The sequence below is a fragment of the Antechinus flavipes genome, chromosome 1, assembly GCF_016432865.1.
Source record: "Antechinus flavipes isolate AdamAnt ecotype Samford, QLD, Australia chromosome 1, AdamAnt_v2, whole genome shotgun sequence".
NCBI classification, from domain to species: domain Eukaryota; kingdom Metazoa; phylum Chordata; class Mammalia; order Dasyuromorphia; family Dasyuridae; genus Antechinus; species Antechinus flavipes.
The window spans coordinates 616,065,164-616,090,695 of NC_067398.1; the positions used below are offsets into that span (position 1 = coordinate 616,065,164).

Here is a 25,532-nt window from a genome sequence, read left to right on the forward strand (position 1 = left end):
TGAACCCATGGGAGTTAATGAGTTAGGTAAGAGAAAATGTATATAGAAAAAGCTATAGGACTCAGGACAGAGATTTCAATAATATTTACAGTTATAGGGTGGAATGTAATAATCCAGCAAAGTAGACAGGAGAGGTCAAAATAGTAGGAGAATCAGGATGGGAGCAGTGTGAGGAAAACCTATAGAGAGTTTACAGGAGGAAATACTTGTCAATAGTGTTAAAGGTGCAGAAATATCAAGAAAGTGTATTAGATATCAATACCACCTTCATTTTTTTACAGATGAGGAAACAGAGGCTCAGAGACATTAAATGACTTGCCCATTGTCACAAAGCTATTGAGAATGGCATTTTGCACCCAGGTCTTCTGATTCCAAACCCTGCATTCTTTCTATTACACTGTCTACATTGATATGATTTTCACAGCAGGATATATACAGTAAGTGAAAACAAGATGTCAGATCAGGATTACAGCACTTTGGGCCAAAAATCATTGCAGCTTTTATAGAGCTGCACTAATATTTTAAAAAAATAATAAAGATGAAAACAAAACCCAGTTGAAGGATTTTTAGGGTTTAAGAATATGTGATATTTTAAAGATGATTCATAAAGAAAATTAGCAGATATCACTGTATTGTTTTAATTGTAGCATCCAAAGTATTATTTTTTAAACAAATATTTTTGTTGTAAACTTAATAATAATGAACAAAGCAAATAAATAAATAAGCCAAATAAAGAATAAAAGCTTATCTAAAACCATTTTAACAATGGTTACACAATAAAAAAACTAAATACATGGTTATAGAATTTTAAAAATAGCATTAAAACAAGGTAGAACAAATTAACCAACAAAAACTAAAATTGCTTTTTTCCTTTATCTCTTTCCACAACTGTATGAATTTTCATTTTCTTCCTTCCTTCCTTCTTTCCTCCCTCCCTTCCTTCCTTCTTTCCTTTCTTTCTTCTCCCCCCTCCTTACTTTTCCTATAAATTGCTTGGTATTATGAAAGGACTAGCAGGAGTCAGGGAGAGACTTCAGGCTGGAGAATCTTGAAGTTTTCATCCATTTTCTGGCACTTACTTGCTGTGTGGTCCTGATAAATTACAGATGGTCTAAGTTTTAAGGATAGTTTCCTAATCGTTCAAATGAGAACAATTTCACCTTTCCCATCTATCTTACAGACTTGTTAAAAGAATTCAAGGAGATAGAAAAAATGAGGGGACTTTAAAAAGTTAAAAACACCATGTGAAACCAAATTCAATACGGGATGGAAAAAGCACTAGATTTAGAGTCAGAGCTTGAGTTCGCATTCCAACTCTGTAGTTTATTCCTTGTGTGATCTTATTCAAATCATTTAACCTTTGTGGAATGTAGTACCTCATCAGTAAAACGAGGGACTTGGACTGACTGATCTCCGAGGTCCACTCTAAGTCTAAGTAAGTGATTCTAGTGTCCTATGGCACAGTACTTGAAAAATCCAGATTTGCAACAGTGGGAGCCAAAGAGGGAGGAGAGGAGGGAGGGTGTGGAAAGAGCCATGAGTGGTCCAGGTATCTGGAAACCAGTCAGCTAATTCTGATTCTGCCTGGAGGATCTGCAGGGCTCACCTTCAGAAAGCACCTTTCTCTTCTAGACCAAAGTTGGCTCATTGGAGAAGTAGTTGGACTAAATCCTTTTTAAAGGTGCTTTCCAGCTCTGAATTTTTAGATTTTAAACCTAGTTTACTCATAGTTATAAGCCTGGACTAGTTCCTGAATTCTTCTGAATCTCAGTTTCCCTATTTGTGAAATGAATCTGCAGGACTAGATCACCTCTAAGATTTAATCTAGAGTTTTTGGATTCTAACTTAAGTAGAGGTTGCTTTGAAAGTGAGAACATGCTGCTAAAGAAGATAGAGGACTTAATTGTAATTTATAGTCTCTGAGAGTTGCCTGGGGCCCTAAGAAGCTAGAGACTAGCCCATGATCATTCAGCCAATGTGTATCTCAGGCAGGATTCAAACCCACTTTCAAAGCCAGTCCTCTAAAATGAATGCACTATGAAGTACCTTCCTCTGTGCATAGAAAATGCCAGATCTATAACAATTTCATTAAATCACAACCTTTCAGGTAAACATCTCAGGATTTCAATAGGGTACAGTCTTCTTTGTGTTATTCTATTCCCTTTTGAGTTGGGATCATCATAGTAATGATAGTTCACTTCCCCATGGATTTTACAATGCTTCCCTCACAATAACACTGCAAAGCAGAGAAGATGAGAGTCATTATCCCCATTTTAGAGATGAGGAATATGAACCTGAGTGATGTGTAGTGTGGCCAGGTTCACACACTTAGTCAATGCTAGGACTTATACTCAGGTTTCAAGTTCAGAGTTAGTAGTTCTATTCCTTCATTATTATGTGGACCTTTGACCGAAAGGTCCCAAGGATAGTATTGTAAAGTGTTAGGGCAAGTAAACTTCCCCAGTTTCTAGATCTCTGGTTTTGTTCTATTATCTAACACGACTAATGCTAAAGTAACTGTATGAAATACTAAATCACTTACAGTTTGATAGGCTAGGAAGGTAGCCCTCAATTGCTTGTAGTTCCTCTTTGTCAGGATCTCATTGAAAGTCATTTCATCTGTGCCCCAGCGATTTTCCCCTGCCTTCAAAGTTCAAAGATCAACATTTTATTACAAAATCATCTTTAAAAAGTCTAAAAGTGCTATTTTTTTTAGCACCAAATGTCACTCAAAAGAAATTATATGCATAGACTAGAGATGTTTCACTTATGCCCTTTCAGCTTCTAACAGAGGCGAATAAAGGCATCATATAAATGGAGAATAATTATCATTTATTCTATTAGAATGAAAGACCTATATATGTGAGCACATTTTAATTTAAAGATAAGAGCACATTTTCATTTCTCAGATAATGTAATTACTTCCCGAGTAATTAAAGCCACCTCTCCCATAAAGTGAGACTAATATTAGGTGATAAATTTAAAAGAAAAAAGAAATCTGAGACTGGTACATCCTCACACTTACATCATAGAAATCTTTTGCATCTTGACCAGCTAGGTCTTTATCAACATTCTCTCCTTCATCTCGGTCAGCCTATAAGAAGAGAAACATTGTCAGCTATAATTGCTGAGTGACCGTGGAAAATAGAGAAAAAAGTAAAGGATTGGGGGATTCTCTCCGATTTAGTGAAAGAAAGTCTGACCCAAGATTCCTTCTAACTTGGAATCTTAAAATCCTATGTTGGGAATTCCCACAATTATTGCTCTTTGCTGCCATCTTTTGGACCCTGTAATAACAGTGATGTCACTTGAAACGAGTAGAATTTATTTCTCTGTCTCTCTCTCTATATCTGTCTCTCTCTTTTTCTCTTTCTCTTAACTAGTTCCTTAATCTGACATTAATTCCAGGGCTGGAAGGGACCTGAGGAGACTAATTTGTCCATTCTTTTGCCAGAATTTTTTTTTTTTGAAGAATGTCAACCTCTCTTTAAAAGATCTTTTGAGAAGGAAGGCCTTCTGAAGGACTGACATGAACTCTTTTGTCATCAGCTGGTGTCTTTTCTGGTCCTCTCCTGCCAGTCTGTCACCACAGAGGGATGAGAACTTGGCAGGGGTGTCAATCATACAACAAAAGGAATAAATAAATCTCGCAAAGACATGGTGTATTGGGTGTGATGTGAATCAATGAATTGTCTATTTGGTTGGATGTTCAGAGAGGAGGACAGTGTGTTCCCATAGTGCCCATTCTGAATGTCTTGTTCTGGACATCGAACAGCTGACTTTTGTTGTCAGATTTTTTGCTTCAGTTGACTAAAAACAGTCAAAAGATGATTCTGGCTCTTTTCTTTAGTTAAATTCTGGTTAAAAAAGTTCAGTCTCATATAACTTTCTTATTCCCCCAATTTTGTCATCTCCTGGCATCTTCTCTGAGCTGTTTGTGATTTCCTCCTCCCCTGTCTTTTTTGTTGCCCTCTATCATGATTGATTATTTAAGCTTTAGTCAGTGCTGAACGCTTCTTATTAGCTCCATTCCCCAGAATGTTTCCCTGCTTCAAGGAGGTCATCAAGTGAAGGTTTTTATTTGGAATTAGAGAAGGTAAATTGTAGGGCCACCAATTATTTCTTCTAAATCTCAATAGTTCATTAGATCTATCATCTCCTCAATGTGACTATTCCCTCCAAAGATATAGTATATAACCTATCTGTGCCGGCTCGTTCTGTCCAGTTCTTTCTCTTTTCCTTCTATAAAATTACCTAAGGGAGTCCATCTAATTTTTGAGGGCCATCTGTATAGTTTTTTTGGGGACAGCAATGAGCTATGTGAGATGTCCTCTTGTTATCCATTCCTCTTACTCTGTGATTGGCTCAGCATTTCTACCTCAGACACTTTATAATTTTATGATTATGGGCAAATCACTTAACTTTTCTGAACCTTAGGTTTATAACTTGCCTATTAAATCATCAGGTGTATTCTCACACTTAATATTTGAATATTCCACATGAATATTTGATGTTGAGTGAGGTGAGCAGAACCAGGAGAACATTGTTTACAATAACAAGAAGATCACCTGTGATGGATTTGGTTCTTCTCAACAATGCAGTGATTCAACTAATTCCAATAGACTTGGAATGGAAAATGCTATTCGCATCCAGAAAAAGAACTATGGAGACTGAATGTGGATCAAAGCATGGTATTTTCTTCTTTTTAAAAAACTTTCTTGTGATTTTTTCCCCTTTTGGTCTGATTTTCTTGTACAACATGACAAATATGTAAATATGTTTAAAAGAATTGCATATATTTTACATATTAGATTGCTTGTTGTCTTGGGAAGGGGGGAAGTGAGGAAATGAGGGAGGGAGAAAGGAAGGGAGAAAAATATAGAACACAAAGTTTTATAAAATGTTTAAATCTTTATCTTTACATGTATTTAGAAAACTAAAATATCATTTAAAAAAAGAAATCAAAGTCTTAGAAAACACTAGGGTTAAGGAATCACAGAGATTCCTTTAGCTTTAAGATCCCCAAATGTCATTTAAGAAAAAACAAACAGTTTTACCCCAGGAATTAACCAGCTGAATCTTTTAATAAAATGTGTCATCCTCCAAACACTTTGTTTTGCAATTTTCAGGACAGAACTTTGGTGCATAGAGATAGTTGTTGTTATTCAGTTATGTCTAACTCTTTGTGACCTGGTAGACTATAACATGTCAATATTGTCTATGGGGTTTTTTTCTTTGGCAAAGATAATGAAAGGATTTGCTATTGCCTTTTCCAGGGGATTAAAACAAACAGGCTGAGCAACTTGTTCAGCCAGTAAGTGTCTAAGATCAAATTTGAATTCAAGTCTTTATGAGTCTACCCCTAGTACTCTATCCACTGAGCCATTTAGCTGTCTATAGTAGCTCCAATATAAAACAAGAGAGCAAAGTCCCTGTTCTCTTACCTGTAACAAGGACACAAGAATCTTTTTAAAGTGTCCACTTGTATCACCTTTGACATCAGATTCAAGGTTACTGTTAAATACTATTAGAAAAGAAAAAGAAAGAGAAGATTTATTATCCCACGCATATTGTAAAAAGACTATACTTTCTCCAAACAAGGTGGGATTGAAACAAAATGTCACTTACACCTTTGGTATGCTTCTTTTATGGCTTTGATTTCCTAGAAAAAGGGAATAAAAAAAATATACCAACATCAGATTAGTATGCAATGGACTCTAAAAGGAGACAGACACACAGAGAAAGGAGCCATGCCCTTCTTTTCCAGGCTGCTTGATGCCATTACTACTATTTAAAAACTAGAAGTTCATAATTTTGGAATTTGAATGGCTTTATCTAATCCCCTCATTTTACAGTGAAAAAATTAAAATTCAAAAGAATTAAATGACTTGTCTAAGATCAAACAGATTATAAGTGAATCATTAATTGAGATTTCATTTATAAATCTTAAAGTACTACATATACATTTCTTCTTCTTCTTCTTTTTAAATAACAGAAAACTGGCATTTCAATTTGAATCCTCTGAATCCAAATCCAGTGCCTTTTTTTCTGTATTATGCTATCTATTAAGGATATAGATCTCTGGGGAAATTATTTTCTAAATGCCATCAAAGGCAGGATTTGACTTCAACCCCAAAGTTTTTAAACAGGTAATATCTGGTTAAAATCAACACCAAGATGGCAGTGCAGGACAAAGGCAAAGAGGTTGGAGTTTAGTGTGTGAAAGTGAAGCCAATGGAAGATGGTTGCTTTGTCTAGGTCAGGGGAAGGTGTGAGAGATTTACTTGATTAAAAGTTATATTTGCTGATTCTATTCTATTTTATTCATGATATTTGTTCTTCTCTTTCATCTTCCTTCTCCTTTACTTAATACTTTAGTTGCCTCCTCCTCATTGACCTTGACCTTTTCCTCCCTGACTTCCCAGACTTGCAGAAACCCAAGAATGACGCTGCTTTAGTCACTTTGTTTTTTTATCAGATCTAATCAGCCAAAAATGTAAGAGTGGCCATAGACCTAGAATTAAACTAGTTTAAATTAAAATTTAACTAGAATTTAGAATTAGCTAGAAATTAGAATTAAATTAGTTTAAACTAAACTACACCAGAACTAAAATATATCAAAGAAACTATGACCAAACAAAACTTTTGGTGGATAGAGAACCAATAAATTTGGGTTCAAGTCATGCTTCTGACATACACTGTCTGTGTGAAAATAGATAAATAGCTTAAGTGTTCTAGGCCACGATTTTCAAATTCAAATAGAATCAGATCCTTACAGGAAGCATGATGATTTAGAAAACCACAAATTAACATTATCTAAGTTTTGTTGCCTTTTTATTTTATTTTGTTAAATATTTCCCCTTTATATTTTAATCTGGTTTGCAATGTTTGACATTGTTCCAGGCAATTCTCTAAGGTTATAAATTGCAGATATGGTGCCAAATTGTGTTTATAGAGACTGTTTTCCCATCCAGGAGGGTTCCCTATCTTACTAGAATCATAGGTTCAGTCCCTATTCTTAATACTAATGATTATTAATTGTTAATCATCAATTAATAATCAGATCAGACATTATCTCTGGTTTCTATTCTTCCCAGTTGCCACTTGGTTGTGAAACCTGAAAACCTGAAAGAGGCACAAAAAAATCTGTGTGGACTTCTTGATAGTCTATGATACACTGGGTCTTGAGTCACACTCTGGGTAAAGTGATCATTTTGTAGAAGAAAAGAAGTACTAGTTTTTAGGAAATGATTGGTGTGAAAAATAAGGCATCAACAAAATCTTGAAAGATGAAAGCGGGACACCTAAATGGCACTTAAAACACTAGCCTTAGAGTCAGGAAGCCTGAAGTTCAAATATAGCCTCAGATATTTATTAGTTATATGACTCTGGGCAAGTCTCTCAACCCCAATTACCTCTAAAGAAAAAAAAGAAAAATGAAACAAACATTCAGAGAGAAAAATTTACCTTTTAAGTTGGGAAAGCATTTGCAATTAAAGAATATGTTTGGTGAAACCTTACTTATAATCACATATCTTGGGCAAGTGCTTTTGTAGCTATGCATCTCTCATGGCCATTTTATTATAATAATAATAATAACTTTCATCTTTATGGTGTTTTATCCTCACAACTACTGTGTGAGGTAGATAGTACAATGATTATTACTTCTATTTTGCAACTAAAGGAACTGTGGTTATTATAATTGAAAGAGCATGGCAGTTGGAAACAGAACTGGAGGTCAAAGCTGGGCTCTTTTCCTTACTATGTGCACGACATGGCACAAGTCATTTAATAACTATCAGCCTCAGTTTCCCCTTTTATAAAATGAGGGGGTTAGACTAGCTGATTTCTAAAGTTCCCTTCTAGTCCTAAATCAAGATCTTGGTCTCAGCAGGATAGACACCATGAGGATGAACAAGAATAAAGTCCAAAGTCTTCATAGTTTCCTTCACAGTTTGTCTGTCATAGTCTGACCCAGTATTAGTCTGATCCAGTCTCTTCCAGCAGTGTGACAGTCTGCCAGTCTCAACTAGTCTCCCCCTTAGTGCAGGAGGCAAGAGAGCCACCATGAGGCTGGTCAAAGGTAGAATGTTTTCTCTTCCAGTCCTTCTTAGCCCTTATGTACCTTATTGTAAGGTATGCCAACTAGTGAAGAGTGAGGATGGTTTGATTACAAGAACAGGGCTCTTCCTGCTATATCTTTTCTCATTCTTGATATTCTGATAGACTTGTGATTTCATCTGTGTGAACATGCTAAGATGCCACCACAGATCAAGAACCCTCTTCAGTTGATCATTTTGTTTAATAACTATACACATTGTATATCTTATACATATTCTTACACATAAATTCCTTCCTTCCTTCCTTCCTTCCTTCCTTCCTTCCTTCCTTCCTTCCTTCCTTCCTTCCTTCCTTCCTTCCTTCCTTCCTTCCTTCCTTCCTTCCTTCCTTCTTTCCTTCCTCCCTCCTTCCCTCCCTCCCTTTCTCCCTCCCTTCCTTCCTTCCTTCTTTTCTTCCTTTTAAAATCACACTTATGATTTTATTTGCATAGGGAATGCCTGATGAGGAAATTATTTCCATCAATGAAAGCTGATACCTGCTTTGCAACTTACATTATGTTGTCTGGGAGTCCTGAGAGGTTAAATGACTGAGTTGCCTACTGTTATTATCTTGGGGATATAACAATGTAGCACTTAGGAGTGCTTCTCTTGTCTCTTATTTGTTCCACATGACTGGTATTGTCAGATAGCATGCACTTTCTTATAAGTACATATTATATGTAGGGAAAAAATTGAGACAAGAGATACTAAAATGTACCCTTACATCCCAATGGAGTGGGACAATAATGGAATTAGTTTAGGAATTCAGGAGACTTCATTGGTTGGTGTAATAATCTCCAAAGAAGTGCTAGCCACTAGAGGGAGTGTCTGCTCTCACATACATTCTCTTTAGTAAGGGTTTCTATCCCATCAAACTATTTACCTTCCTTTTGTATGTGTGTGTGTGTTCTGGATCTTGTCAGTTACATTACGTTTTTCCTTAGTGGATAAGATTTGAGCAGTAATAATATATTTGAACTTTCCTCACCCAAATTGATTCAGCGAGGGAAAGCATAAATATTATTAGCCTCGTATTATAGATGAAGAAACAGAAGTTCCAAGAGGTTAAGTGACTTGCCTATAATCAAATCCCTGATTAATTTTTGGATCGAGACTCAAACTCATTCTTAAGTTATCTATATGATCTTTAGGCAAGTCACTTCTCTCTGGACCTCAGTTTCCCCATCTGTAAAGTGAAGGGGCTGAACTAAATAGTGTCTTAGGTCTCTTCCATCCCTAAATCTATGTTCTTAGGATCCATCCATGTCCAGTATTATTTCTATTATACCAATGCTTCATTAATGACAAGAAATCACCAAATGAAGTATTTAGGCTTTCAAATTGGAAGATTATATACAACCACAGAATCTTAGAGTTGGAAGCAATACTAGAACTCATTTTGTTCATTTCCTTATTCCATAGATGAATCCTATTCTCCACAAACAATAATGGTCACTCAGCTTAACTGTTACTGTTACTTCAAGTGAAACTGTATTTGAAACATAGTAAAAAAAAGTATTTGAACAAAGAGATTTACAACTCAGAAGAGTTTTTTGTAAAGAGAAGTTTCTGACTTTTTTTTTTTTTTTGCTGTGCTTTGCAGATTCTTAAAGTTGGAAGGGACCTCAGAGGTCACTAAGTTCAACTCTTCCTAACTAGGAGTCTTTTCTATAGCAAGTGTTCCCTCATCATTCTCTTGAATATTTCTAATTAGTAACCCAACTACCTTCATAGACAGCTTATGTGACTTTTGGATGACTCTAACTGTTAGGAAATGTTTTCTGACATCAAGTTAAAATTTGCCTCTGTGTAACTTCTATTCATTGTTCCTAACTCTACCCACTGGAGACAAACAGTCCTATTTTTGAAGATTATTAAAAAAGATTATAACAATTATTCTGAACCATTTTGCCACAACAATTCTGGACATCATAGTTCAATGTAGCTGTGATAGCTTTTTGGGTAGTTGTACCACACTATTAATTCCTGTTGAGTTTGAATTCCATTAAACCCCAAATATTTTTTTCGCATTTATCCCTACTAATTTTCATATTTTATATTTGATTTGTCATCCTAGGTAGCCGAAATCTTTTTAGATGCAAATCCTCTCATCCAGTATATTTACAAAGCATTGTACCATCTACATGTTAAAACAACAATAATGATTTCTTTTTTATTTGCTAAAAATCTTGAACACTACAGGACCAAGGACAGATCCTTGTCTTTCCTCCTATCTCCCTTTCAAGATATTGACTCCTTTATGACTACTCTTAGGATCTGTCCATCCAACTAATTTCAAAACCACTTAACCTTATCATCTTCTAACCTATTTCTTTATTTGTCTGTAAGCGTAGCAAGAGAAAAATTGCTAAATGCTAAGCTGAAAGCTCTGTGTACTATGTTTCTAGAATTCTCCTGATTGACCAGTATAATCATCCTGTCAATAGAAAAAAAAAAAGAAGGCTAATATGGAATACCTTGTTCTTGACAAATTCATTCTATCTCTTTGTGATTACTACTTCCCTTTCTAAATGTTTACTAAGCATTTTATAATATTGCATTCTAGAATTTTGCTAGGAATCAACATCATATTCATCGGCCTGTAAATTAGTTACTCCACCATTTTCTCTCATTTTTTAAAAATGACATTTGCCTTTTTTCCAGTCCTATGTCACTTTTGTCGTTCTCAATGCCTTTTCAAAAGTTACATAGGCTTATTAATAACATCTACTAGTTTTTTCATTATATAAGAATGTAGTTCATTTGGATCTAATATCTTGAACTCACCCTTTCTTTAATGCATTAAAAACATGAATAAATCTACAAGGATTTTGTATATTCATGACTCCCCAGAAATATGTGACCTTGTGGTATTTTACATTTTTATCACTGTCTCATATAAAGACATAGATGACATACTCAACGATGTGGAGATGACTCAAAGCTGGGAGGAATCACTAATACTTAGGATGATAGGTTTGGGTAACAAAGAGATCTTTGACAGGTTGGAGTAAGGGGATGAATATATTTAAATGAATTTCCATAGGACTAAATGTAATAGTCTTATACTTGGATACAAGAAAATTATTTTACAAGGATGAAATTAAGAAGATAGATAAATAGCAGTGTTAATGGGCTACAAATCCAACATAAGTAAAAAGTATACTATAGCAGCCAAAAAAAAAAAAGTAATTCAAACTTGGGCTGCATTAAAAGGGATATAACATCTAGAAATAGGGCAGTGACATTTCCACCATACTCTGTCTTCTTTAAACCTCATCTGGAATTTTATATTCAGTCCTGGGTGCTATGTTTACGAAGAAAGTCTGAGATGTCTCAAGGATGGTGGAAGGTCTGATGTTCATGTCATATGGGGATCATTGGAAGAAACTGGGCACGTTTAGCTTGAAGAAAATGACTGGGTGATGACATAATCCAATCAGGCAGTCAAAAAGCATGTATTAAGCCTCTACTATATGCTGGGCACTGTGCTATCATGTCACTGTGGTATAATCACTATCCATAGTATTTGAAGGTCTGTTACATGGAAGAGGGATTAGATTTATTGTGTTTGGTTCCAGAGGACAAAATTAGGCAAAATAGGTAGAAGTTTCCAAGGAGTCAATTTAGTGTGATATCAAAAAAACCTTTCTAGAATTCTTGCTCTTCCAAAGCAGGAATAATCTGTATAGAGAGTTAGGGAGTTTCCCTTTCTTGGAGGTCTCAAAGCAGAGACTAGATGGCCATTTGTAATATATTATAATGGGGATTCTTTTCACACAAAGTTTGGACTAGTAGCCTCAGCAGAAGTACAGTGGGTGAGTGGTGAGATCTAATTGTTAAATTTTCATTATTAGCATTTATACCTCAGAAATTGGCAAATGCTATGTATCTTGTGCACATATCTTCTCGCACTCCCTTCCTCCCCTTTCCTCCCTGATGATTAAACACTTACTGATATACCCTTGAGATTCCTTCCTCTGAGGTTTTTTCCCCAACTCTGAAATTCTTTGTTATTATTATGTCATTTAGCTTATAAAATGAGATATTTTAACACTGGAGCCAATCCACTACAAAGATTAGCTGCTTTCCAGACTTTGTCCAGGATTCTTTTCATTGTGGGCGTCCCCTCTCATAGAATAGTATTTTAAGGCAGATTCTATACCCCTAAAAGAGAAACATGTTCATCCTTCTCCTTAGTTGATTCATTGGGAAAACTCATGTGACTGTGGTTCTAACCTTATTAGTTCTGGTGCAGAGAATCTCAATCAGCACAGATTCATCCGTCCCAATGCCTTTCATGGCCTTATGTAGTTCTCGGGCACTATATTCACTTGGGAGATCCAGAAGGGCTAAGGCTGTCTTCTCAAAATTCCCACTGAGCTCACTCTTCAGCACTTCTTCCAGGTCCTACAAGAATACACAAAATCAATGTGAGAAGGAGCTACCCAATCTCTTTTAGTATTCTCCTTTAAATATCAACTTGCAAGAAGGTCAGGTAACCTCACAGTCTACAGGACATCTCTCATAGATACATGGACCAAAATCCAAAGAAGGGTAACACAAGCAAGAAAACTATTGATCTTCATAGGATCATTGATATAAAGCCAGGATGGACCATATTGTCCAATATCCTCCTTTTATACTCTTCTGAAACTGAAAGTTTAAGTGATTTTATCTAAGTCCACACAGGCAGTAAACATCTGATGCACTATTTGAATTCAAGTTCTTTGATCCCAGAGGCAGTGATTTTTCTACCATAGCATAGTATCTCCCTCAGGTGTTGTGAGAAGAGAGCTAAGTGAATTTTTTCCATGGTCTTCCAGTTAATTAAAGAGGAACCAGAGTTAGAACCTATAACTTCTGACTCCAAGTTCAAAGCTCTTTTAACTTCACCACATTTACTCTTTTAATACAAAGTTGTTTTTTTTTTTTTAAAGAGCATGAACATTAAATGAGAGATGAAAACAAAGTACTCCAGGAGTTGAAGAAACTAAAAGATTATATTGGCAAGTGGCAGGAATGGGGAGGTTTAAGAGAGGGGTAAATGTTTAGAGAAGACTTTGTGAAGAAGTAGAGTTTGATTTGGACCTTGAAGGAGGAGTACAAATCAATCACTTAAAGCTAGGAGTTGAGGGAAGAAACATATTGCAGGCAAAGGAACAAGTGAAAGCCAAGACACTAAAGCAGAAAAAGCACAAGGCTTGTTCTGGTAAAGATCATTTAGTTTGATTAGAATATAGGAAATACAAAAATAAAGAATGTACAGGTTAGGGTCAAATCATAGAGAATCTTGAACATCATGAAAAGTAATTACTGAAGAAAAAATAAAGGAGAAATCAGAAAATAAAGAAGAAAGTAAAAGAAAAAGCAAGGGAGAAAGCAGAAAAATGACAGAGCAGACATAAGAACTAATCAACCCATAGAAATCTAGGACCCTTTAGTGTAGTGGCAAAAAAAAAAAAAAAAAAAAACCCTCTTCCATAGCGCTTAAGAATATCACCTTATTATGATCCCATCCCATCCCATCCCATCCCATAATAATAGTTCATATTTATAAATCCCTCTCTATTTTTTAATCTGTTGAATTCCTAACTTAAAATTTCAACTCAAATACTTACTATGAGGCATATAGTGGAAAGAATAGTAAATCTAAAATCAGAGGAGAATAAGTAAATGCATAAAATTAAGCTACAGAAATTGGTCCATTTGTAAATTACTGATCCAGTTGCAAATTGGCAGATGAAACTTGCCAGTTTTTAAAGAAAAAAAACCCCTCTATTCCAGGCTTTATAAAAATAAAATAAAGTCAATATTTTTTAAAATTTGAAAGAAGTTTAAGAACAGTCAAGTCTAAAACAATAGCAACTATTAAAACTATTACTAAAATAACCCATTAGTTTTGAGAAATCAATAAAAGATGTATTAAAAATAATTTTGTTATTTTTCAATATTCTGAATAAGGAAGAGTGGGAAAACTTAAAGACCAAAGGGATGCCAAAGAATAATAGCAAATGTTTGTTAAGCTGATACTATATATTAAGAAAGATAAAAAATTTAGATAAAACAGCTCATACTTTATTGGAAAATGAATCTAATATGAAGGGTATAAGTATGAGAGTTTGTGTGATTGCCATACATATAGTGCCATACATCTTAAGCTTACTTTGCCATATGTGGTCTTGTATTTCTCCTTTATTTTTTGTCTCTGGTCTGCAGTTCTGCTTGATAAGACTTCAATGATGGCATTTTCATCTGTTCCTAAGATACAAAGAAGAAAAAAGAAGCCTAATTGGATAAGAAAGGGGCTTTATATTGTCTAAGCAGGAGAAAATCAGCACAAGCTGCTTCTTGGCCAGTTACACCCTTTAAGTCAAATGTGCAGTAGAGCAAAGATTGAACTCAAAACTTTTCTTTCCTGTAGTTGACATGCATTGACCCAAAGATTGCATTTCCATCTCTTTTCCTTCAACAAATACTTATTGCACATCTTCTCTGTGTGGAATCCTCTGTTGGAAGACACTATGAAGGATATGAGATGAATAAAAAAAGCAATAGTAGAATACACTAGACTAGATATCAGGAATTCTGGACTGAAATCCTTCCTTATCCAACTAATGCTTGGTCTCTTCAAATTTCCAAATCTCATTTTCCTTGTCTTTGACATGAGAGACTTGGACCTAAAGACCACTTCATCTTTAATAGCTCACTTTTAAGAATGAGTATTGTTGTCATTATTTTGTAGATGAATAAACTGAAGTGAAATGGGGTCATATCAGATCCAATCAAAAGTGTCAGAGTCAGGACTTGAAACCAGGTTTCTTATTGCTAAGTCAAGAATTCTTTCAACTTCATCATGTTTCTCTCAGCTCTAAGATGCTATGCTAGACACCAACCAACTAGTAGCCAAATTATCTGTTATGCCTCCACCATATTTTTTATATCTCTCCCCTCCTTTTTTATTACGTTCTTTCCTTAATACATTAGTGTTATCACTACTTTCCAGATAAAGTGGACTATTCCTGCTCATTCCTGTCTACCGTGAATTTGTATATGCAAGGGAAGGATCAGAATTAAAAGACAGAATTTTGGACTTGGAGCAAGTCCAAATTCAAATCCAGATTTAGTTAGCTATGTGACCCTGGGCAATTTTCATAACTTCTCAGCCTCAGTTTCTTTATCTTAAAATAGGAACAGCAAATTTTTACTAACCATTTGCTCTGTACCAATCACCAAAAAGCAGCAGCAGCTGCTGCAAAAGATAGTCCCTTCCCTCAAGGAGCTAATACACTTATGGCAGAGACAATAAGCAGATAAATATCTACAAAAAAAGATCATATAGAAGATAAATAGGAAATGGCTAAAAGAAGAAAGATAATATAATTGAGGGATTTGGAAAGGTCTAGTGTAAAAGATGGGATTTTAACTGGGCCTTGAAGGAAGCCATGGAAGTCAATAAACAGAGATAGGGCAAAGGAAAGAACATTTTAAGTAGGGGGGACAGACAGTCAGAGAAAATGCCAAGAGCTAAGAGACTGAGTGTTTTGTTCATGGAATAGCCAGAAGACAAATATCATTGTATAACATAATATAACGAGGGAAGTAAGGTCTAAAAAGACTGGTGGTGGTAGTGTAGATTTGTGTAGAAATTTTGGATGACTATAAAATTGTGTAGAAATTGATAGAGAAGGGATGTTATGAAGAGCTTTGAATAAATATTTTATATGGCTCCTGGAGGCTATTGGAAGCCAATGGAGTTCATTGATTAGGAGGGTGACATGCTTGGCTTTAGCTCAGATGCTCTCACAAGGTTATTGTGAAGAAAAAACAAATTCATCTTTGTAAAATATTCTGCAACTTTTAAGTCATGTATGTATATGTACATATTAGACACTACTAGAGCCTATTGTTGTTTAGTTGCATCTCTTTGTAACTCATTTGGGGATTTTTGGCAAAAATACTGGAATGGTTTATTATTTCCTTCTACACTCATTTTATAAACGAGGTAAGTGAGATAAATAGGATTAAGTGACTTGTTCAGAATCAAACAACTAGTAAGTATCTGAGACCAGATTTGAACTCAGGAAGAAGAGTCTCCCTGCCTCCAGACCCAGCATTCTTTCAACCATACCACCTAGCTGCCAAGAGGCAGGTACAAGGAATGGGGTAAATAAAGAAGAATTTTAATTTAAGAAAAAAGGTTATAATTCAAACTAAAATTTCCTACTTGAGGACTAAGAGAATGAGAATAGTTAAGGACTAGCCCCAGTGTAGGAGATGGCCAGAGCCAGTCCTGGTTGGTTGGTTGTAGTCCTTTGGACTTGAAGAAGACCAAAATGACATCATCATGTTAGAGTTGAGTTACAGTGTGTCTGACTGTGGCTGATCAGATCAATAGGAGCTCGGAATGCTCTGCCACAGGTCGGACACAAATAGTGCATAAGAACATTTAAAGTGGCTTCTCTAATTTTGCACATCTTGTATTTCCTCTGGACTAATTCAATTCTGCTTTGCTCATAGAGCACAGCACCTTCTCTGATGAGGGCACGCCATGCTGGGCACTCCTGTGCCAGTATCTACAATACGGAATTGATAGATATCTATGTAGCATGTTTTGAAAGATACTAAAATGTCTCCCTCCCCCATAATGTATCACATCAGCCCTGTTATGGTCACTGGAATTTATATTTTTAGGGTCATGTCTTCAGAGTTAAAAGGGACCATGGAAGTCATCAGAGTGAATGCTTTTACTATCCAGATGAATATATTGAGATCGAGAGGTTAATTGATTTTCTCAATATCACACGACTGGATACGGCAAGATCAGGCCTTAAATATTGAGTAATTAAATATTCCTTGCAATATGTAGGTTCCTTACAGGTTCATCTTCAGATGGGTTTAATGCTTTATAAAATATGAATACATTATTCAGAGGATTAACATGTTAATCTAAAAGTCCCCAACCTATTAACTGCAATAATCAGTTGATCACAGACTGAATCATTTTCAATTGTAGGACCATATCAATAGCTATGTTCCAGCCCCTCTGTGGTCTGTGGGTAATTTCTGTTGAAAGAAGCACTGTGGTATGACTGATCTATGGGCCTTTTGCCCTTCCTTACTGAAACTTGCTGGCAAAGCTTCATAAGGATCAAAATAACTCTTTAGGACAAAAAGGTTGCACTGTTTCTGCATGGACCCATTAGCTACCATCATTGTGAGATACTTACTATTAGATAGAACTCATGTGGCCAGAGAAACCAAGCATTTGAGGAAATCAGACACTGGAGATATTGTGCATTTTGTTGAGGGCAATAAAAGTCTGGACTGTATTATTGGGAAGCTCTGGTGAGTTAGGGTTTGGCTCAATTTGACATTATAGAGGGTAAATGAATTCCTCTTGTTACCTGCCCAGGGAGGAAGAGGTGAGGAAGAAAGAAGATCCAATTATGAGGGATACAGCATCCTTTTGATAGGATATAGAGGAAAGAACCATGAATTAGGAACCAAGATCCTGGATTCTAGTTTCTGATAAAAATAATCAAGGCAAGTTATTTGCAAAGAGGTCTCACCATCCTCCCAATCACTCAGGCTTGCAACCTTGGTGTCAGCCTTGACTTCTCACTCCCACTCACCCCATATATCCAATCTGAAACTATATCTTGTCATTTCTACCTTCATATCATCACTCATATGTGTTTTCTTTCCCCTAGCCATTACCCCAGTTCAGGTCTTCCTCATCTGTGATTTGGTGATTGCAATATTCTTCTACCCTGCCTTCAGTCTATCTCTACTACAGTCTACCATGCACACAGCCACCAAAGCGATATTCCTAAAGTGCTGATCTGATTGTATTATTCCCCTACTCAATAAATGCCACTAGCTCCTTATCTCTAGAATAAAATATAAAATCATTTCTTTGACTTTTAATGCCCTTCAAAATGTAGTTCTTTCCTTCTGGCCTTGTAATTTGTTTATTGTTGTTTAGTCATTTTTCAGTTGTATTCAACTCTTTGTGACTCCATTTGGAATGTTCTTGGCAAAGATGCTGAAATAATTTGTCATTTCCTTCTCCTTTTTTTTTTTTTACAGATGAGGATACTGAGGCAAACAGAGTGAAGTGACTCAGCCAAGGTCCTGTAGATAGTAAATATCTGAGGTCAGGTTTGAACTTGGAAAGATGAGTCTTCCTTATTCCAGATTCAGCACTCTACCTGCTATGTCCCTTAGCTAAACTAGCCTCCTACATAATGTTCATTAGTCACAATATTCCATCTCCCAACTCTGGTATTGACAATGTCTGGAATGTTTTTCTTTCTCATCTCTGCTTCCTATCCTCCTTGGCTTTCTTCAAAACACTGCTTAAAACTAATCTTTTGCAGTAAGACTTTCCTTGTCCCCCCTTCAGATCCTTTCCCTTCTACTACATCATTTCCCTCTGAGATTAACTTTCATTTACTGTATAAATCTTACATGAATTTGTATTTTATTTTATTTGTATTTGTATTTTGTTTACTTCATTAGAATGTGAGCCCCTTAAAACAGAGACGTTTTTGCCTTCTTTGTAACCCCAACTCCTAGCACAATGCCTGATATATAGTAAAAAGTGTCAATTGACTAATTATCTGAGATTACTATCTAGAACTACTCTCATATACATCTACCTAGCATCTGAATTTTCTTTCAGAAAAGACTTATTTAAATAGGATTATAAGACTCACCAAACTTTGCACTATATAAGAAATCCAGGGGGATGGGGGAAGGAGGGAAGTTCCATATTGCCCTCAGATGAATGGGGCTCTAAAAATACCTGAAATGAAAGCTCTTGGTTGGAGAAAGGAGCAGCTGTCACAGCTCAGTTCCTATCCACATGAGGGTTTTCTACTATCCCACACCCCAGTGCTTTTGGGAAATTGTCTCTCTGTGACCAGTTCTTATCAGTTCTCTGTGGAGAACATAGAATTTCCAGTCTTCTTGGTCTAGACAAAGGATGAAAATCCTTCTTCAACTTTACAGATGCAATGGAGTAAGAAAGAAAACTTTGTTAGGACATTATGAGAGAAAGGAGAATCTATCACAAGAAAGTACAAAGCTCAAGATGGTCAAGGTTTTGGAAATACGTGTATATGTATACATATATATATTTATATGTATGTATGTTTATACAAGTATGTGTATCTATACACATATATACATGTGTGTATATATATGTATAAATGTAATACATAAACATACATATATTTGTTATATTTTGGCCCTATATAATCAAGAAGAGAATTTTGTTCATTCCTGGCATAGAAAGGCTTATAAAATTTGGAAGAATTAGGGGCCAGGCTAGAATAGATGGGAGCAAAACCAGTGGGGATGGCTATCCCAGCAACTCTGTGAGATGAACCCATAAAGCTGAAGGTGCACAATCTGAGTTTAACTGGGAATACTGTTCCCTTTTTGATTAGATGCTTTTTTATAGGTATTTTTGTAGACCTCTGAGGTATGACAGTGATTGGATTTCTGGGTACACTCAATGGATTATTGGCCTTAAAGTTTATAGATCAAGTCCTTATTATAGAGACAGAAAGTAAACTATTCAAGGAGGCCTGCGATTCCAATCTGAGTTCTCTGACAGCAAAGTCAGTGATCTCTTCATGCCATTATACCACAATCCTATTAGGAATTCCCGATCATATAGTCCCATATGTGAGGAGCTTGGGGAAATGATGCTGGAGTTCCAATCAGCCAAATAGATGAGGAAAGAATGTACATTGAATATACATTTAAAAAAAAACCACATATTCCAGAATTTCTTTCTTGAAGGTCAATAACAATTTTTTAAAATAGCAAACCCGTCTGGAAATGGCTTAGAAATTGCTTACAGGGAGGTTGGAAGCTGGATTAGATGACCTCTGAAACTCTATGAGATGGTGCTTCTGATTTTCCCAACAGAGACATTTCTACTTCCCAGGCAAGGGAACGATTCCTTAAACAGTGACCTCATTTTACATTTCACGATGTATGTGTCATGCATAAGCAGTCCTCGCCTTGGAGCAGTTTCCTATAAACATTTACAATGGTTTGAGGTTCTATGACCAGCCAGTAGTTCTTGGAAATTAATAAAAGGAAAAAACCCAAATCTTGACTGGACATTGGGGAATAATGACATACTGTGGCTCAAAACTGAAGTGATGATTAACCTCTTGAACTGCCAGAAGTCTCTGCTCACTTTGTTTCCCTGAGAAATTTGCTAGGGGGAAAAATGAGAAGGGACAGGAAAGAAATTGGCCAACTCTTCAATGGGATGGAGGTCACTGAGTTTGAAGGAACCAAAAGGGATCAATGTGTCCTTGAGACCACTGAAATCAGCTTTGGTTGTTTGGTCTTTGTTTCAAGTACTAAAAATTGTGGTTAGCCACAAACAATTACCTTATGTTCAGCTCATCTTACACTTCTAGCCTCAACACTGGAAGTATGACAACATAGCTCATCCTGTTTCTATTCCCAAACTACCACTGACTACCTTAAGCTTTTTAGCTTTTCCTTCTGTTAGATGAGGACATTAGAAAAGTGATTGAAATATATGGGAAACACTTGAACTTTTTATAATACTAATCTTGTACATACACATATACAGATTTATAGCTTCAAAATTGTTCTGTGTGTCTGTCTGTCTTTCTCTGTCTCTGTCTGTCTCTGTCTCTCTCTTTCTGTCTCTCTTTCTGTTTCTCTCTGTTTCTCTCTCTCTCTTACTCTCTAGCTATAAAGAAATACTAGGGATTACTCACGACATAGATATGAAAAATATCTGGGGCTCTTTATAATATTAACTTTATACGGTCACATTTGTGAATAGATTTATAAGCCCAAAATATCTTCCTTCCTTCCTTCCTTCCTCTATCCATTTCTTCCTTTCTCCCTCCCTCCCTTCCTTCCTCTTTTTCTTTCTTTCTTTTTTCCTTCTTTCTTCTGCCTTCTATCTAATGCTCTAGTTCTAGAGATAGACCTGAAACCCTTTATGAAAATTTCATATATTTATGATAAATACATGAAAAATACTTGGTGTTTCTTATAATAATTAATTTTATGGCATTACATTTATGAATAGATATGAGCCCAGAATATTTCTTTCTTTCTTTCTTTCACTCCCTCCCTTCACTTCCTTCCTTCCTTCCTTCCTTCCTTCCTTCCTTCCTTCCCTCCTTTCTTCCTTCCTTCATTCCTTCCTTCTTTTCTTCCTTCCTTTTCCCGCTTTGTTCCTTTCTTCCTTTCTCTTTTTATCACATAAAGGACCTATGAGCTGACAGATCTTACTATATAGAAAGCCTCTATTAACTGTGAAAAACTTTAGAGCTTTAATCAAAGCATTGACAAGCCATAATTCCAGAAGAATGAAGATGAACTATACTATATCTCCTGAAGGAGAGGGGATTGATTCAGGTTAGAGAATAAGATATATTTTTTGGATTTGGCCAATGAGAAAATTTTAATTTGTTTGACTATATATATTTATTACAAGGGTTTTGTTTTTCTTTTTGATTCAATGTGGGAAAGGAGAAAATGGAGAAAAGTAATGCATTATTATCAAAAATAATAATGAGTTAAAATTTTAATAGGCTCTGTATAATATGAGCACATTAGTCAGTCACTGAAAAAAGCATTTATTAAAAACAGGTACCATGCTAAACTCTGAAAATGCAAAGAAAGACAAAAACTGCTAATGCTTTATATTAGTTTGCCACCTAGAGGCAGTTAAGTGATCAAGTGCAGTAGCACTGAACTCAAACACAAATAGGGGCCAATAAACTGTACATAAGGATCCCTGAGGGTCTCATATTGACTTAGGTTTAAATATAATATTGCTTATATTTTTATTTATTTTATTAAATATTTCCCATTTACATTTTATTTTTGTTCCAATCTTACTTGGGAGTACTCTGGGCTGAGTTTAACATCTCTGATTTACTGGATAAAGAGGAGTTGCAGTTAGGAAGACTTGATTAAAAATCCAGTTTCAAACATTTATTTTGGGTGTGAACCTGGGAGAGTCATTTAGCCTCTTTCTTCAACTGTAAAATGGGGATAATAATAGCACTACCTCTCAGGTGGGGCAGCTAAGTGGTGCAGTGAAGGGAATGTCACCTCTGGAGCCAGGAAAACTCATCTTCCTGAATTTAAATCTGTATTCAGACACTTGCCTCAGTTTCCTCATCTGTAAAATGGGCTGTAAAAGGAAATGGTAAAAGACTCCTGTATCTTTGCTGAGAAATCCCAAGTAAGGTCTTGAAGAGTCAGATGAATAACAACTGAACAACAGTAACAACAGTGTCTAGGTGTGCTATGAGGCGATCACATTTGTAAAACGCGGTGTAAATTTGAAAGTAATATAAAATGTTAATAACAAATTATTATTAATAAAATATAATTATTAATTATAACAATAAATATATTGTTATAATTAATAATGATGATGATGATGATGATTATTATTTGCCATGACCTAGAAATAAGTAAGACTGAGGGAATGGGGCACAGAAAACGGGAAGAGATCTAGAGTGTGAAGATCAATTGTTGTGAGGGAGGGTTTTAGGTCAATATTGGAGCTTGAGATTAGGGGAAGCTCAATCTGAGGGGACAAAGGTGATCAAATGGGACACTGGGAGGTACATATTGTTTATTTTAAAATTGTGAATTGACCAGTCTGGTGACATAGCTTTGTCCTCTAGATAAAACCTGAACACAGGGGGCCCACAGTTCCAACAACTATATGCTAGGACAGATCTAATTATTCTCAACAGCCTGGAAGGACTCTGGCTCACAGACTGGCTTTTACATCTACTTAAAAGTGCAAAAACAGGGAAGGAGTGACCTGATGGGAGGTAGAAGTGGGTTGAGTGTGCCTAGGAGCCATCACAGCTGTTAGTAGCTGGATTTCACATCCTGGACTTGACCAAAGCTCCCATTCAGCGAGTAGTCGAAGGAAGGAAGTGGTTTGTCTGGAAGCCTAGGCCTCTAAGCGACAGGATGTTTGTGGCTCTGAGATTTCACTTAGAAAGCAGCCTAGCTGAACAGGTGGTCCCTCCCATCAGCCTGGCAGGCTGCTCACAGCTGCCCCTAGGGTTCTTGCAGAGGAAACCTATCACATGATGTCTAGACTCCTGGATGTTGCATGGAACAATGGTGGAAATGTGGGTGTGGGAATGCTTTAGCCACATAGATGACAAATCCTGATTTGTTGGGAATTTCTATCATATTTATATATTTCCATTAACTCTGTGCCCTGAAATGAATAGATTTTGTGCCAGGCACTGATGTGAATATGATCATAGATATTTGAGTTTTCCATTTTCTTGTATTTTCCTTGGAATCTAGTCACAGTATTGGGTTAAAAACATTTTACTCCATTAGACTCAAAGATGCCTTTGTATGACATCAGGGCAACCCCAAGAATAAGGGGGATGAGGAAGGAATCTTCTATAGTTAGAGGTAACATAATTAATTGCAGTAAGAGAGAAGGAATTAATTATACTGAAACAAAACAAAAAAACAAACCAAATAAGCAGTATATAGATAGCTCATATTCCCATAATACTTTAAGCCAAGGGTTCTTAAGTTGTTTTTAAAAACATTTTGACAATTGTGTTTCTATATAACTGGAATTCTTTGTAATCCTTTGAATTTTATTTTATGCATTTAGAAATCAGTTGGCCATAGATGTACCCAGACTGCCAAAAGAGCCCCTGATACAACAGAATTAAGGACCCCTACCTTAAGCTCTACATAACAACTCAATGAGGTAAGTAATCTGAAAATTATTATACTCATTTTCAGAATGGTATATTATTCCCATGTTCAGATGGTCTAATAGATAATATATGTTATTTGCAATACAAGCATGTAGTGTAGTGTCACATATGTATAAGAAAGGTAATATATGATATCACATATGTAATACATTGTTATCCATATCTAACACATTAATATGTAACATTGTATGTAACATATATAATAGTGCTATTAATATGTGGTATATATAATGTATTATATAGAGTATATATCATATATACTTACATATTATATGATATGTGTCTAGCTATACCTAATTGAGCTTCAGAATGGTAAAGTGCCCACAGTGATCTGATAAGTGAAATTAATCCAGACTTCTTGAGCCCTTATATTGAGTTTATTATATCAGCCTGTGGGCACATGCAAATAATTAGCATGAATGTTGCCTTTCTGTGTTTTTGTTTCCCTTTAAAGTTTTCTCTTGTCACACATTTTAGTTTAGTATCATAGGATTTAGAAGAAAAGAAACATATAGCCAAGATTAGAGGGAAAGCCAAATGTTGGGAAAAAATCTTTACAACCAATGTTTCTTTTTTTTTTTTCCCCAGGAATTCTTGTTGATCTTGTTTTCTTTTCTTTTTTTTTTTTAATTTTTATTTAATAATTACTTTATATTGACAGAACCCATGCCAGGGTAATTTTTTTTTTTACAACATTATCCCTTGCACTCGTTTCTGTTCCGATTTTTTTCCCCTCCCTCCCTCCACCCCCTCCCCTAGATGGCAAGCAGTCCTTTATATGTTGGATATACAACCAATGATTCTAATAAAGGCCTCATTTCTCAAATATATAGAGAATTGAGTCAATAGAGACCATTGCCCAGTTGATAAATGGTCAAAGGATATGAACTGCCAGTTTTAGCATATGAAGAAGTGCTCTAAATCATTATTGAGCAGAGAAATGCAAATTAAAATATCTCTGAGCACCTCATACCTATCAGATTAATTCATATGACAAAAAAAAGAAAATTATAAATGTTGGAGAGGATGTGGAAAAATTGTGACACTAATGCACTGTTGGTGGAATTGTGAACTAATTTAACCATTCTGAAGAGCAATTTGGAACTAAGCCTAAAGAGCAATCAAATTGTGCATAACCTTGATCCAGCAATACCACTACTGTGTCTATATTCCAAAGACATCATAAACAAGGGAAAAGGACTTACATGGGCAGAAATATTTATAGCAGCCCTTTTTGTGGCAGCAAAATAATGGAAATTGAGTGGATGCCCCTCACTTGGAGAATGGCTGAACAAGCTGTGGTATGTGAATGTAATGGAATACTGTGTGCAATAAGAAATGATGCACAGGCAGATTTCAGAAAAACTTGGAAAGACATGTATGAACTCATGCAAAGTGAAATGAGCAGAACGAGAACATTAAAGAATTTTAAAGTTGAAGGAACTTTAGAAAACATCTATGATAATTTTGAGAGAAGGAAACTAAAGTCTGGAGAAGGAAGATTTGCCCAAAATTACTCATATAGCAAAAATTAGAGCAGAGATCTGAACCCAAGTTCTCTGATAAACACCAATGTGGTTTTGACTCCATCCCCTATTTTCTTCTCATGAGGACTCACATGATGAGGTTTGTTCTA

At 35.7% G+C, this 25,532-nt stretch overlaps 1 protein-coding gene across 2 annotated transcripts in view; it reads right to left on the reverse strand.

The window, feature by feature from the left end:
• The window catches only part of ANXA13 (annexin A13), a 76,389-nt gene that overhangs the window by 17,782 nt on the left and 33,075 nt on the right, over positions 1 to 25,532 (reverse strand). For both annotated transcript variants that reach the window (XM_051971059.1, XM_051971060.1), the window contains 6 exons: positions 14,266 to 14,360; positions 12,339 to 12,509; positions 5,629 to 5,662; positions 5,445 to 5,524; positions 3,026 to 3,094; positions 2,543 to 2,644 (listed from right to left, as the gene is read on the reverse strand). In XM_051971059.1, the coding sequence (XP_051827019.1) occupies positions 2,543 to 2,644; positions 3,026 to 3,094; positions 5,445 to 5,524; positions 5,629 to 5,662; positions 12,339 to 12,509; positions 14,266 to 14,360 (551 nt within the window). The remainder of the gene's footprint in view (positions 1 to 2,542; positions 2,645 to 3,025; positions 3,095 to 5,444; positions 5,525 to 5,628; positions 5,663 to 12,338; positions 12,510 to 14,265; positions 14,361 to 25,532) is intronic.